Genomic DNA, 15,274 nt, shown 5'->3' with positions numbered 1-15,274 from the left:
CTCCAAACTCCCCGTTAACCATCCGAAATCACCCTGAGGCTCCCGGGACCTCAACCAAAAGCACGAACAAGTCATATACCACTATCCAAATTTATACCAATCTTCAAAACACCTCAAACAATATGGAATCAACCAAATAACATCGAATTCAAGCCTAAGGTTCCAAAAATCTTTCGAATTCCGCTTTCGATCGAAAAGTCTATCAAACCTCGTCGAAATGACCTGAAATTTTGCACACACGTCACAATTGACACAACGGACCTACTCCAACTTTCGGAATTCCGTTCCGACCCCTATATCAAAATCTCACATATCAACCGGAAAGCGCCAAAATTCCAATTTCGCCAACTCAAGCCTAAATCTACTCCGGACCTCCAAAACACATTCTGATCACGCTCCTAAGTCCCAAATCACTTCCTGAAGCTATCCGAACCATCGAAATTCACATCCGAACCCTTTCTCACATAAGTCAACATCCGGTTACTTTTCCAACTTAAGCTTACTCAAAAGAGACTAAATGTCTCAAACCTTACCAAAACCTCTCTGAACCCGAACTAATCGACCCGATAACATATAATACAGCTGAACAAGACAATAAGAAGCAAAAATGAGGAAAACGAGGATGAAATTCATAAAACGACCGGCCGGGTCGTTACATACTTGAATAAGAAAAAAATAATAGAATATTTAGCAATATGTATGAGTTTAACACAAATATCTTAAAGTTAGATTATATTATTAGTAGATTTTATTTATTTACAGTTGTATATGGAGAATGATTATTTACTGTGAATTCCATTTAAGATATCATCAGAAAAGGTGAAAAAAGAATTATTTGAAGTTGGAATTATATAAAATTTTACTTTCGCATTCTCACAAATTTATAAATATCGCGTCTAGATTATATTATGGGCGCATGTAGTCTCAAAGTTTTCCTTCTCAAACATGAACTTCATAGTAAATCAAAAATACATTATTCGCAGTTTCTTTTTAATTAAAACTAATATGTCTTTATTATCTAACTTTAGCATATTTATTTTTAAAATTTTATAAAATAAAATTAGAGTCTTTTTTTTGGTAAACAAGGGAAGCCTATGGTTTTAAATTAAAATTGATCTTTCATTCTATCACGGTAAATTAATGTTAATCTAACGTGAGCAATACCCATCTATAAAATCTTATAAAAATAAAATAGTAGAGCAAAATAGAGTCTAACCTAACGTGAAAAAGAAAAATAAATATATACAAAATAGAGCAAATGGTTTTAAATTAAAATTGATCTTTCATTTCTTTTAAGAAGGCATTAATTAGTATTTTCCCTAACTATCCTTGAACCAATAAATGATCTACAAGATATGTGTATATACAAAGAGTAATTTAAGAAGATATAAAGGATAACTTAGTTAAATAACAATTATATTGATGCTATTAAATGATTCTCTTAATGTATGTGTCAAAAACTTAGAAGCACTTACTATTTTAATAACTTGATATTTTAAGTAAAATTTTATATTACCAGTGCATATAAATTAAGAGGAAAATTTACACATACTAATTAGCACAACCTAAGCATAGTATTGGTTCATGGTAGACCAATCGGTTCCAAAGATAACAATCCTTGAAAAGGATAGGAGCAAATGATCAAAATGATCATATCAAGGAGGAAATAAGCTCTAAAAAAGCCCACGACATAACATTTCATGAAACTCCTGAAGAAGTTCAGGTACCTGAAAATAAAGAAAGTGATGAGATCTCAACAAGTTATGTCGCTTGCGAACCGATATGAAATGATCGTACGATATAATTGATGCAATATAGTGCACAATTATGTGAAATATTGTGAGGATCAGACCGGTAGTCCAGACACCTGAAGATGTCATGCCATTTAAATGCGAGTCATAATCTATATGATCTCAGAGTTAGACAGCGCATATACACATCATGGAATTAACAGCTACTACAACCACTACTATTCAAGCATAGTTAATACTTTTTTCTAAACAACTTTTGAACTGTCTGTTTCTATCAAGCTTGGCTTGCATTTCTGTTGAAGAAAACGTAAATGCCATCTAAATATTGAAATACTGTGATAATTGTATGCAAGTATTTATGTAAACTTCAGGAACAACCAGCAAATGAATTTATTAATGTTGTAAAAGCTCCCAACTCTTTACTCTTACTATTGGAATAATCAAGCTCCTTATTGAAGAGAACCAAAACAAAAATCATCAAAAATGAATTATCTTTGTTTCAAAACCATCTGCCAGTCTCTTTTCCCTAAAAAGGATCATTTGCCGGTCGTTAAATTGCTCTTACAGCAACTATGACTCTCACTCTAGATAATGGTACATTACAAACTCTTAACACCGTACATATGTTTCTGAATCCCAGTATATGTGTTTGTAAATAAAATTTGGCATTCGAATGCCCAATGCTAATCCTAGCAAAAGAGATGACATAATCAACCAACTCCAATAAAGTTGAACACGAGTGGATTTTGTAAGAAAAATCTAGGAGGATGAGTTCCTAGTTCGTGAAGAATCAACACTCAAGGATGACAATCCAACAGTATCAGGGCTTTTAAGCTGATCAAGTTGTTTCTTACCACGATGAAGTAAGTATTCAATATAAATAAAGTTCTTACGGTCAACTTGCTTAGAATTTTTGTGGAACTCAGCTGATACAATTGACTCAATTTGCCTTCTCTCCTCAACAGGCTTGGAGCGTGCTGCTCTTAGGAATCCCCTATAAAGAGCAAGCACTTGCTTCTGCATCCCGGATAGCCTTGGTCCAATGGAGGCTCCCATTGCATCTTCAGGGCGAGTGATCTTATACTAGTTTCAATTGTACATAAGAAAGCATGTTGCCACTGTTTCAGAATTCTGCTACGGACCGAAAGAAAAGAGATGGTACAATCAAATACAATGCAAACTTGATTCAAAAAAACACACAAAAGAGCAAAAAACACTACCGTGATTTGAACTCATACAAGGATACAAAACAACTTCCACATGGGCCCCGGTAGAAGATTATCTATATCTGGTACAGTAGCAGCTTACAAGCAAATTACAAGCAGCTTACACAGCAGCTTGCAGTAGCAGCTTACACAGCAACTTCCTTTCTTCTATAAATAGAGGAGATTTAAGTTAATTATGTACATGAATTTGAAGTTGAATAATAAATCTCTCTCTCTCTCTACTTGTCTTCGATTTGTTTACTTTACAGTCATTATTTTATACTCCATCTGTTCCAGTTTATGTGAACCTATTTCCTTTTTGATCCGTTCCAAAAAGAATGAACCCTTTCTAAATTTGGTAACAATTTAGCTTAAACTTACAACTCTACCCTTAATGGGAAGCTTTTATAACCACACAAATACTCTAGGTCCCATTTGGATTTGTTTAGGACCACAAATTCTAACAGTCTTCATTTTTTGTTAAAATCCGTACCCAGTCAAACAGGTTCACATAAATTGGAACGGAAGGAGTAACAAATAATTCAATTTTAACAAGTTATGAACAGTCTTAGCCGCGTCCAGGATCTTATCTCTGAAAGCTTAGGCATTACTCATACATGCCATTGAATATCAGTTGCCTTAAAAGTAAGTTTGTTGCTAAGTATTTATGACTCTTGAAGCTTTATGTTGCAATATAAATTTTTCACCATTTTCCTTTTTGTTGATTTTTATTAGGATATTAAATGGACTGATTGGTCTGAATTTGAATGGAAATGAATTGAGTTAATAAATGGATGTAATTTTGCCACCCCTAATTTTTAGAAAAATTTAAACAGTCTTCCAAAATGATAGCCGACGAATATATATATATATATATATATATATATATAGCGTCTATAATTATTTTTTTGGCAAAGATTACTTTTAGTTTGTTGCCGAAACTATTTAATCGATAGCTACAAAAGTATACAAAATTTTTATTTTATATAAATTTATACCATTTATGTATTTACATTGGATAGCTATAAATTATATATAAATAAATTCAAGTACTCTCCTTGTATCTTTCTATATTATTTTCTCTAAATAAAAGTATTCGGCGTAAAAGATGACAACCTAAATTATGCTTTAATATATGTATAAAAGATCATTAGAATTCTAAATATTTTTATGTAGTTTTCAACTTTTAATTCACATCTAGTGCACTCAAACTAAATTATATAGTAGTACTAATATTTACGTATATATAACAGTGTAAGACTACACCCAGTAGTAATTAAAGCAGCATTAGAATTTAGAACTTTAAATGGGCCCCATTTCTTCAATGAGTGGTACAATACAAATAGCTAATATGCAGAATGATAGCAACATGTAAAACAAAACTCAGATGGGACCCACATCTCCATGAAAGCTTTTGAATACATCACCGATGAGATAAGCAAGGGACAATTTCGTCAAGTCTCAGAATTTATATGGTAGCTACATTAAGATACCTTTTTGGCCAATCACATTGCTCCATTTTAAATGAATTTACCAAAACACACCAACTGCCAAGCAGGCATGTTGACCTCCTGTGTGCATTTTCCCACATTCGTAATAATGTATTTATATATAAGTAGAATTTTAGAAGGATAAGTTAATAGTTCAACAGTTCAAAAATTTTAGTGGTAAAATATGAGAGGTTAGATGACAAGAATTTAAAAAAATACTATCTTAACCTTGAATGTTCCTTAAAATATAGTTCACTCTGATACTGTTGGTTTAGACTTATTCTAAACTAAAAGTGTTTAAGAAAATAGAACAAGTAGAAAATAATACTCTAATCGACATATTCATTTAAATGAAAGGACATAATTCTATTTTAAATACTTATATTTCTTATAAAATAATGCTAACACTTAATGTAATAGTTGCCTCAATAGAAAGAAGTTTTTTTTCCAAATTAAAATTGATAGTATCTTATCCAATATCAATAATTCTCAAGAAAAATTAAAAGAGTTGGCTATATTATCATTTGAAAAACAAATATTAGAAGATTTCGATAATTTAAAAAAATTATTATTTTCAAAAGTTAAAACAATAGATTTTTTGGGGGAAAATTATTTTTCATTTTTTAAATGTAAGGCCTCCAAATAAATTTTGACTTTAGACTACTAACGTGCTTGAGTCGCCCCTCTATCGCAGCTACTCTAATCTCAATAATATCATCTTTTTTATTTGTTTAATTATAATTAACGTAGTACTAACATTTACTTTATAATTTTTTGAGAGTGTAATTTCAAAATAATAGCAATAGCTCAACGTGGCATGGATTTCTTGTTGGACTTCTTAAGAAAATAATTGGAGAAATAGGATAAATTTAATTTCTCTTTTTAGTATACTATTAATTTCAAATCATGTTTATAGGCACGGAACAAAAGTTTCAAAATCCTGCAGGCGAGGCGCTTGTGCTTCTCTCAATTATTGCCTGTTTGAGCTGGGTATTTTCTAATTTCTCTTTGTTAGAGCTCTAGATAATATATTAGTTCACTCTAATTACATTAAAAATAAAATTCTAATATAAAGTATTAAATAAGGCAGCATAGTTTACTTTTATATGCAGAGAGTTAGTTATGAAATGGTAAAATTAACTGGATCAAAAGGCAGCTAGTGGAGCCCACTTTTGTGTACATATGAAATAATGTTCAGGTGGGGCCCATAAGTAAAAAGGTACTCACAGTATTGTACTTGGCACATCATAACTGAAGCATGAAAATATGTTGAAATACCAGAAGTACTCCGGATGGGGCAAGCAAGCCTTTTGCTATTCCCAAAATACCCTTACTACCCCAAGCTCCTCTCTATGGAAAACATTTTCCTTGGTACCAAACACACCCTAAATCTTCCTGCTTTTTTCTTCTTCCCATCTCTGCCATTAGACTCGGTCTTCTTTTTTTTCATTAGTAAGACCTTGATAAGTGAAAAGTAAAACCTAGGAAGATAGGATCAATTTATCTGCAGAGTAATTATTCTGAGTATATGGCAGTTGTAATTTTCCAGTTTTATGTGACTACTTAGCAGGAGTATAGTTAAGAAATTGGTGAGGACTTCTCTCCCTATATGTTAGACCATGTAAATGACATTTAACATTTAAATCTCAGAAATTCATCTGCTAGATTTCAGTTGTGCTGCGGATCATGAATTTATATCTTTTTGGACATGGCAGGCTAGCTGATTAAATTTATGAAGAATTTCTTGGAATTTTGGAGTTTAGATTATGTAATGAGATAATAAATAATTAATGATTCTATAAATTGGGGATATAGATTTTTTCATGAGACTGAAAATGTTATTGAGATAATCCTACTAATTGACTCAGCTACCTTTTAAGTATTTTGATGTGGATAAGATGATCAAGAAATATACTTTTGAGTGATGTTCGAAACCTTACTAATTGGATTCAAATAAGGTTTTTCTACACGGGAAAAAAAGAAAACAATCAAGTCTATTAGGACATAGGGAATACCTATATGACTTAAAGTGAAAAATCACATTTCCCACTCAACTCATCTCCTTTGTGTCGAGTACTGTTAGCACTTCTGTCAATTTTGGACTTTTGGTTAAGCAATTTACCCAATATAAACAATTTTTGGACAACAACAATCTGAAAAATACCTAGAACCAAATAAATTCATTTAAAATAAATCATTTCTCTGCAGCAAGCAAGAAATATAAATTACCTTGAGATTTGTGACGGAACTATCTTGTCAGAGTATATAGAGTTTAGATCCAGAGAGAAAAGTGAAATCGTTGGACAATAAGATCTGAGATCGGATATATAGAGTTTAGATCCAGAGACAAAAGTGAAATCGTTGGACAATAAGGTCTGAGATCGGATGCCTATGTTAATTTACAGAAATTCTAGGGGAAACCAAAAAAAAAAAAAAGGGAAATTCCCCATTTTCCAAGCGAAACTGGAAGAGGCTTTGAGCAATTGTGAAAATCTGAAGGAAGAAGCAGCGTATGCACTGAGCGTTCATTTTGAGGGTTGTACGTGTCAAAATTGGGTAAAACAAGAATACTGCGTGTGTTAGGTTAAAGCAGTTGTAATTTTCCCAAATTACCCCTACGACCCCAAGAGTATTTTTTTTTGGCGAAATACATAAACGACCCCTTCAAGTTGTCCTCAACGACCAACTGAACATCTCAACTGATCCATTTACCATTTAGACACTTTAAATGACTATTAAATGTATCAAGTAAATACCTCACGCTGACATGGCAAGTTACGTGTATTTTAGTTTCATTTGGCCGCTTGAGACTTTTATCAGATTTTTTCTCTCTTATTTTCAAAATTAAATTAAATTTTGTATGTGGGTCCCACACTATATCATTATATTTTCCTCTAATCTTTTTCACCCAACTAGTTCAGGCTTCTTCTTCCTCGTAAGCAGTGTTGAAACAAAATTCCGACCAAAATTCCGGCCATTGCTTCGGTGAAGGCTCCACTACTCCATTTTTTCTCCCTCTATTTCTTCTATTTTTCTCCTTTATTAATTATAGGAAAAATCAAGAACTCAAAATCCAAAGACTAAAAAGTGACGCCAAATCTAGTGGTCTTCAAAGTTATCCATGGCTGAAGAAGTTATCACAAGCAGTGTTGAAATAAATTTTGAAGAGGTGTTCAAGTTCAGGCATCCAACTAGACTAGTCCAGTTTTTGTTTTTTGAGGCAGAAAAAGATTCAAACAATCTCATTTGCTTGGAGAATAATTTTTCGATAATGGAGGTCGCATAATCCGGCGAGGTCAATTAATGATCCCTCGGTAGTTTCTCTTTTTGGCTATTCTATGTTATTTCATATTGGTTTGATTTTTAATTTGTTGGAGGGAAGGGATTTAAGAAAAGGAGATGAAGGACATGACTGATGCAAAGAAGAAGATGAAAGGGCGGGGGGAATGGGGAGGGCGGAAGGGGGAAGGGGGAGGGGTAGTGCTGGTGAGGGTTTTTATTTAATCTTTAATGTATTTTCTTTTTTTTTAATTATGTGGCAATTTTTTATTCCAATTTACACGTGTCATTTTTTAATTGGCTCATTTGACACATCATTGGCAAGTGTAGCTCACGCATAGAGTCTTCAGCACTCGGGTATTTACTTGATACACTTAATAGTCACTTGAAGTGTCTAAATGGTAAATGGATCAGTTGGGGTGTTCAGCTGGTCGTTGAGGACAACTTGAACGGGCGGTTTATGTATTTCGCCTTTTTTTTTCCTACTGTTTAGAAGCGGGAGTAAAGTTGCTCTTCGTCGTCCTCCTTTCGGGTGTAATTACATTTATACCCTTAGGTTTTCTTATTACCCACATTTTCTTAGGCCCGTTTACGTAAAAGTGTTTTGCTCTCCATCATTTGCTCTCTGTCTCTCTGTTTCTCTCCATTGCCGAAGCACCGAGTATCTCGTGTTCCTCATGACCTCAATTCGCTCTTTCTTAGTTCTCCTCTTCCTTCTGCTATTTGTCTTCGTAAAACAGCCCTAAGAGGCGGAGGAATAAGCAAAGTGCTTGTTTCATCGTCCTCTTGTTCTTCATCTGATTCCGATGTCTTTCTGCAAATAGCAAATACGACCTTGAAGCTATTCATATTACTATGACATTTAGGTGAATTTTAGGGTTTCGAACATCGAATTTTAACTGTTTTTGTTTGTCGTCTCCGAATATTGATTAGTTGTTAAGGGTACCGCTGATTAGAGACTCAGAGATACTGAAGAGTAGTTTATAGCTCAGTTTGCTTCGGATGGGTTTGATGGAAATCATTGAATGCATATGAACAAGCACCGTACTCCAAATGAGTACTTCAAGAGTGGTGATGAGTCTGTTTGTATATGCCCAAGTAAGTGTAATGTATGGATGGTGCACTCTATGTAATGTATTTTATGTACTCACTGTATTGTTCCTCGGGTCTATTTTGGGGATGCTGTTATGATGACTTTTCGGATGATTGTGATGTTATGTTTTTTTTATGCTCAGACGTTGATTGGTGAACGGCAACACAATTGGTATTAAATTAATTCTGAAAAAAGGATGAAAGAATGGTACTGACACTTATAAAGTGTCTGATAAAATGTTCTCTCGGAAAATCTGGTATGTTCTTTTAAAGATGGCTATAATAGCATCACATTGATACTCCTCTGTCCTTCGCACTACCATGAGCGTAAACTTGAAATTTAGAAATTAGATTGTTCATTTTTTGCATGAATTTATCCATTTATTGCAAGAAAAAATATTGTAACTGTTTTTCTTTTGGAGTAAATAATAGGTGGAATATTACTACTTTAATGTAAATTATTAAAAGTAGCAATAAATAATAATTATTTTTCCTGGCAATACAACGAGATTGAATAGGAATACGACGACTCAATACAGAGGTACTAAGGCATTAACCCCCAATGGCATGACTGAAGAAGCTATAAGGATTTTTAATTGACTCTTAACCAGATTACAATAAAATTGTGCTCTTAGTAAAACGGGAAGGGTCTTATGTCCATTTTCGTTGGAAGTTGTGCGCCTACAAATTATAAGCCTTTGATATTGCATTAAATTAATCAATTTTAGGTCGCTGAATTGATTATGTTCTGCATCTTCTGTTTTGCTAGCATCATAAGAAAGTGGTTGGTTTCATTCTTAGACTTGGTTTTTTTCATACTTATGCGGCTTGGTGGGACTTAAAAATTTCTGAATTACACCAAGAGGTTATAGGCTAATTTAAGTTGAAGTACTGTAAGACCGTATGCTGTTAAGAGGTGAGAAATTTTACACACTATTTTTGATAATCTTTGAAATTATTGTTTCTTAATTTCATAGAAGGTGCTTTGACATAAAATATGATTGTATTGGCTGTCTTAGTCTCCAAGTGTGTGCCTGAAAGTTTCTTTATTTGGTAGTGCTAAAGCTGGTCTGAATTATGACAAGAGCATATAATTGTTGTACATATTAAACGTTGCAGTTGTGGATGTTTCAGATAGCTTGATGGTACTAACAGTATTTCACTAAGGGCAGTTGCTTGTATCCTGTCTTGGGAGTTTTTAATCAGCATGTGAAATGAATAAGGAGAATGTCAGGTAACCAAAGTGGCTGCCAGGTAATTTTTCTCAAATGTTGCTTTTTTTTTTTTGTTTTTTTGCTTCTAATTTTTATGTGATTCTTGTATATGTGATTCTGACCTTGGATCGCTATTGATTCAGAATTTAAAATATTCAAATTTTATTTTTATTAGGATATTGAATCTTGAGACCGTGTTCTTTATTGCTATTGGATTTGCCTTCCCTGTATGCTAAGAATATGGATGACGAATGGAGTAAAATATCTTATGGAAAAACTATGATCTGGGAGAGATTGGAAGGAAACTTTTTATTTTAGAGTAGGATGACAAAAATGGTACACTCGGGATTTCCTATTATTTGCTCTCAAAGGTTGCCGTTTAACTGGCTTCTATAGGCGAGTTTATCCAGTATCCACCAATCGGAGAAACCACCGCGAAATTAGAAAATAGAAAGCTTACTTCCCCAAAGTTGCTTAGTGTTGCAAGTTTAATCAGCTTTTTCGATAAAGTATCCAAACATAGATAGTTTTGTTGTTTGCTACACATTTGCGTGTCAATATTCTCTCATAGAGCTGTTAGCAAAGCAGTCTGTTAATGCGCAGATCATTTATTAGGTCGCTATTACTGTAGAGGAAATTACAACCACCTTTAGGTGGAACAGACACATAGATGCATTGTTATTCGTACTCCAAATTATGTTGTTCTTTTGGGACGGAGGAATTTAATTTTAAATTTTAAATTACTTTATCTTATCGTGAACAGAACAATTCTTGATTATCACAGAGTAATTCTTCTATGAATGATTTTTAGTTCCTGTAATAGAAGTAGAAAATATTTACGAATGATGAGTTTTAGATTCAACAATTTTTCTTCTGTCTTAAGGAATAAGAGGTGTCCAAGAAGATTCATATAGTCGTCCCGACTAGCTTGGGAACAAGTATATTTATTGTTATTGCTGTTGATTAAGGAATAAGAGGTGTTCAAACGGAATGAAGATTCATATAGTCGATTCGACTAGCTTGGGAACGAGGATAGCTATTGTTGTTATTGTTGACTTAAGGAATAAGAATTAAGATGTGAGAGCCCACAGGGAATGAGAAAAAGTGAGAGACACTCACAGATTAAATAAAGCTTGGTTGCCGAACTAACCACTGGTTTTACCTACATTTCTTCTGTTATTTATAACAACAGATATGTTACCAGCGGTCACAAATTGTGGGATAATTAAATACACTACCAATCAAACCAAGAAATTTCAAGAGGCCATAGTTATGGATGACGAGTAAGTCATTTACTCTCGATCAAATAAGAAAACGCTCAGCTGACATTCATAACTTTGCAGGAAGAAACCTTTCTTGTTCACCTTATGGGAAGAAACCTTTCTTGCTCACCATATGGGAAGACCTGCCACACAATGCCATGTTATTCTTGCAAAGTGAGTAGGTATTACCAAATACCAAGATGGTAGAACCATTATCTTTATTCCTTAACACATATCAGTAGCACTTTCGCTTTATTTATTGATAAATTTTGTATACGTTGCCCGCTTGGCAACAAGGTACAATTATACAATCTCAATCAATCAGCTATTTAAAACAAAAAAAAATCTGCATATCACTAAGGCTCACCATATATCATTATTTATGTGCAATATTTTTCATTTTTCGCCTTGGATATTAACCGATTTCAATGAGATGTAAGTATAGATCCTACGCTTTAATTAGAGATCTTGACTGTAAAAGTTTATATCAAGATCTGAAGTTTTCACAAAAGATCCTATAACTAAATTCTAAGTTTTGCTTGACTTTAAATTTTAAGTAATGATGATTGCTACAAAAATGTATCTCACTATTTATTATTTTGATCCATTCTTTGAGCCTTTTAAGTTGTAATAGATATTTGGAATTACTGATGTAGCCCTTTTCTGCTATTGCTGCCGGTTATTTGCATGTACTCTGGCAGGATGAGAATTTTTTTTACCTTCGCAAAGAATTTGTTGTTTTGATCGTTGAAGGAATATGAATTACATGTCAAGTGAAGTTGCTCACATATACTTTTCTGATAATGCCATTAGGCAATTGGAAAAAGGTAGACAGAGATATCTACTTACGAAAAGGATTGAACTATTCTTTTTTTGGTTGTTCTTTTAGGTTTCTATTGCTGGATTTCTCTGAAGTATAGAACATGAATATCAGCATGGTTTGTTGGGTCTTCCTGGGTTTCACAACTCGGATTTCGCTCTTGCCAGGTAATCGCATGGTTCAAAAAGTTAGTTTCTCTGATATTGTTTTAAAAGAAAAACAGCGACTATTGTTCTGTTTTTTAAGGAGAAAAGTTTGTATTCCACTTGAAAAATTATGGACTTCAAAGAGTACATTTGTTCTGTCTAAATTTGCTTCCTTAGTTTACCTTTGAAATACGGTCGCTTCATTTTAAACTTCAAGGGGCACTTATTCATGAGATTACATACTTCTCTTTGATGATTTCCAGCATATTGTATGATAATTTTAACTGGTAGAAGTGTATTCCAAATTGATTTTAGTAATGCAAAAGTTTATTTATGTGTTTCTACGTTTTAGTAATCTTAGCTCTTTACTTATTTATTTCGCTCAACAAATAGTAATTAATAACTTGATGTGTATTTCGTTTAGCTTCAGCTCATCCGCATTATATTATTTCTCCTTAAGTGATCATTTGTTCGAAATTATAGTATTTTATAGCCCTCGAATCATTTTAAAACAGGAAGGAAAAAGTTAAAAGTCGTCCTCAAGATCAAATAATACTTGAAGCACCATTAGTACTTTCTAATTAAGGGACAAAGTAAAAGCTAAGCATGAAAACCACGGTAATCCATTAACAAGGTGGTTTGCAGCTCATATGTACACAAGTTGCAATTTGCTAGGTTCCAACTACTCCATAATATTGACTTCGTCCTTTTTTTATGAAGTTGCCCGTAAACATGCCTACTTATGCTTTGCAGACATTTTGATCATTCTGGTTATAACTGTGCACTATTTGGTTGTTCTTTAGGCTTTAATGCTTTCTTGTGGGTCACAAGTGTCGAAAAATACAAAAATATTCCGCTCGCGACTGCGCAACCTTTTCGCAATATGCGCTCTGAAGGTATTTCTGTTTTATTCTTAAAGATTATCTTTCTGTTTAGTTTCGCTCTGCTCTTTGACTATTTGTTGTTACTAATTTGCTTTTGATCACTTCCAGATGAGTTCAGTTTATACTGTATTATTTGCGCTCTCTTCATGCTTATATTTTATAGTAGAGGGGTAAATATGGCCCTTTTTATTTTTTTTATTTCTTCCTCAATAATGATACAAAGTTTAACTATCCAAAAACTTCTCCTTAGCTGCATGTATGGAGGAGGAGCTGGAACAATGACACGGGATGAATTGCATTCACTTGAAAAATACCTTGAACTTTGTATGTATCATATTCGTTCAACAAAGGTAATAATTTCATGAAATAAATAGTTTATCAACATTATTTAGTGCATTTTTATTTATATGATATGAGAGTTGTTTTTATAAACTATATATCTTGTAAATGCATATCATGTTTCATGAAATCCAGTTGCTGAATAGGTTAGGCAATTGATCTTCAGCTTTTATATTGAGGAAAGAAGTTTACTGATATTCATATGGTAAGCGTGATATTATTATATAATCAACACAACTGATTCACCACAAATATGGAGTAAGAATAAGCAGTGAGGTCGAATAATAAAAACTGATATTTCTTTAAAGATAAACTATTTTAGCTCAAACATAGATGATCAAAAATAAAAATGACTCTGGATGTTAATGGGTATCTTTTTCTATAAATATTCGAGGAAAAACCTGGTTTACCTATTTTGCTTTAACGAGTGCACACACATGTACAGTCAGAAAAATTATTGTACTACAGATATGGCTAATGAAAAGTTTCATTGGACCTCCCCTGAATTCTATTTGAGCTATGGCAATTTGGCTCCCATAGTGGAATTGTTCTTTTAGTTTTGTGCCAGGTAGGATACAACTAAGTGTTTGTATACTCAATGCCTCATGAGGAGCTAAAGTCAATTAGTGAGAGAATTAAATTTACCAGAAAAAAGCATTTTCTGAAAACAGAGGTTGCATCACCCGCTGCAATTTCATAGTTGCAGTGCTCAAGCATTGCAGATTAATGTTTGTTTGTGTGTTTCTTACCGAGTTCGTAGTTGAAAATTGAACTTTATATTTCCTTTTTTCCAACATTGCAAAATATGTTAGGAATGGAAGAGCACATCCCATGAAGCTAGATTACTGCTAACTTGTTTATTTTGCAGGAATATTTCTTACTTGTTTCAATTACTACGAGCTCGCATTTCTAGAGCTGGAGTTAAGAGTGTGTGCCAAAAGTAGGGTCGACGAAATTGTTTATGCTGCTTGATGTAACTGCTACCTAAGTCTCCTATGGATTTGTATATATCTTCAAGATTAATCATCTTGTACAGTATGGTTTTGGTTATCCAAAGAGCTATATATATTTTTTTCTGTGAAGTGTATTCTTCTATACCTGTTATGAACTACATTTACCTATTTTAATGCTACAGGGCCACGAAATTTATATTTTGGGTACTACTGTAGAGTCGGACCATATTTGAACTTACAGTTATATCTTTCCAACAATCAAGATGGGGTAGCAAACATAATTAGTCAGAAAATTGACACTTTTAGCTCTAAATTGCTCCATGTTGCTTCTTTAAAATTATATACCTGTAATAATCATAGAGCAGAAAGGAAAACTTTACAGCTTTGAATATAGTTGTTGGGCTCGAAAGTTGTGCCTGGGCTCATGGTAACTAGCCTAATACTATAAATGAGGATAAGAGGCAACTCATAGTCAATGTGCATGCTTGGCCACTGTGAGGATAAAATTATAATTTGTTTTTACATATATTAAGTCATCGTTTGATTTCTCTTACCAGACTCAACACTACCTGAAAAGCTCAATCTTTAAGCACCTTTTTATTTTGACACCTTTGCTCTCTCACGCCTCCCCTCTGTCCATATTGATTTTCGACTGGGTATCCTTTTTTTCATCTTGTACTTCTTGTATTTATTTATTTCAGTCTTTGACGATATGCTAGGTATTTGTGTTTTCTCTGAGCAGCGACGGGATTTCAACAGTGAAAGTTTATCATGTTATTAAATTTTATTCTCTAGTTATTTGAAAAATTCTTCAATTAGGTTTTCTATTACATTTCTTA

The 15,274-nt window shown here is 33.2% G+C and overlaps 1 protein-coding gene across 10 annotated transcripts; it reads right to left on the bottom strand.

Moving 5' to 3' along the window:
* Nucleotides 1-1,402: 1,402 nt before the first annotated feature.
* On the bottom strand, nt 1,403-6,996 carry LOC109216946 (succinate dehydrogenase assembly factor 1, mitochondrial-like). 10 transcript variants are annotated; one of them, XR_002066576.1, is made up of 3 exons: nt 6,676-6,996; nt 6,462-6,534; nt 3,085-3,124 (listed from the first exon to the last, which is right to left on the bottom strand). XR_002066576.1 is itself a non-coding variant. In XM_019381170.1 (2 exons), the coding sequence occupies exon 2, from the start codon at nt 2,805-2,807 to the stop codon at nt 2,511-2,513; it is 297 nt and encodes a 98-aa protein (XP_019236715.1). In that variant the 5' UTR covers nt 2,808-2,885; nt 6,676-6,992; the 3' UTR covers nt 2,118-2,510. The 10 variants fall into 10 exon arrangements, 4 of the variants coding, with proteins under 4 accessions (XP_019236715.1, XP_019236714.1, XP_019236716.1 ...); XR_002066579.1 differs by lacking the exons at nt 3,085-3,124; nt 6,462-6,534 and adding an exon at nt 1,403-1,727; XM_019381170.1 differs by lacking the exons at nt 3,085-3,124; nt 6,462-6,534 and adding an exon at nt 2,118-2,885 and having other exon boundaries at nt 6,676-6,992.
* Nucleotides 6,997-15,274: the final 8,278 nt, after the last annotated feature.

This window comes from Nicotiana attenuata, unplaced genomic scaffold (assembly GCF_001879085.1).
Source record: "Nicotiana attenuata strain UT unplaced genomic scaffold, NIATTr2, whole genome shotgun sequence".
NCBI lineage: Eukaryota > Viridiplantae > Streptophyta > Magnoliopsida > Solanales > Solanaceae > Nicotiana > Nicotiana attenuata.
This window is presented reverse-complemented; position numbering and strand designations above follow the sequence as displayed.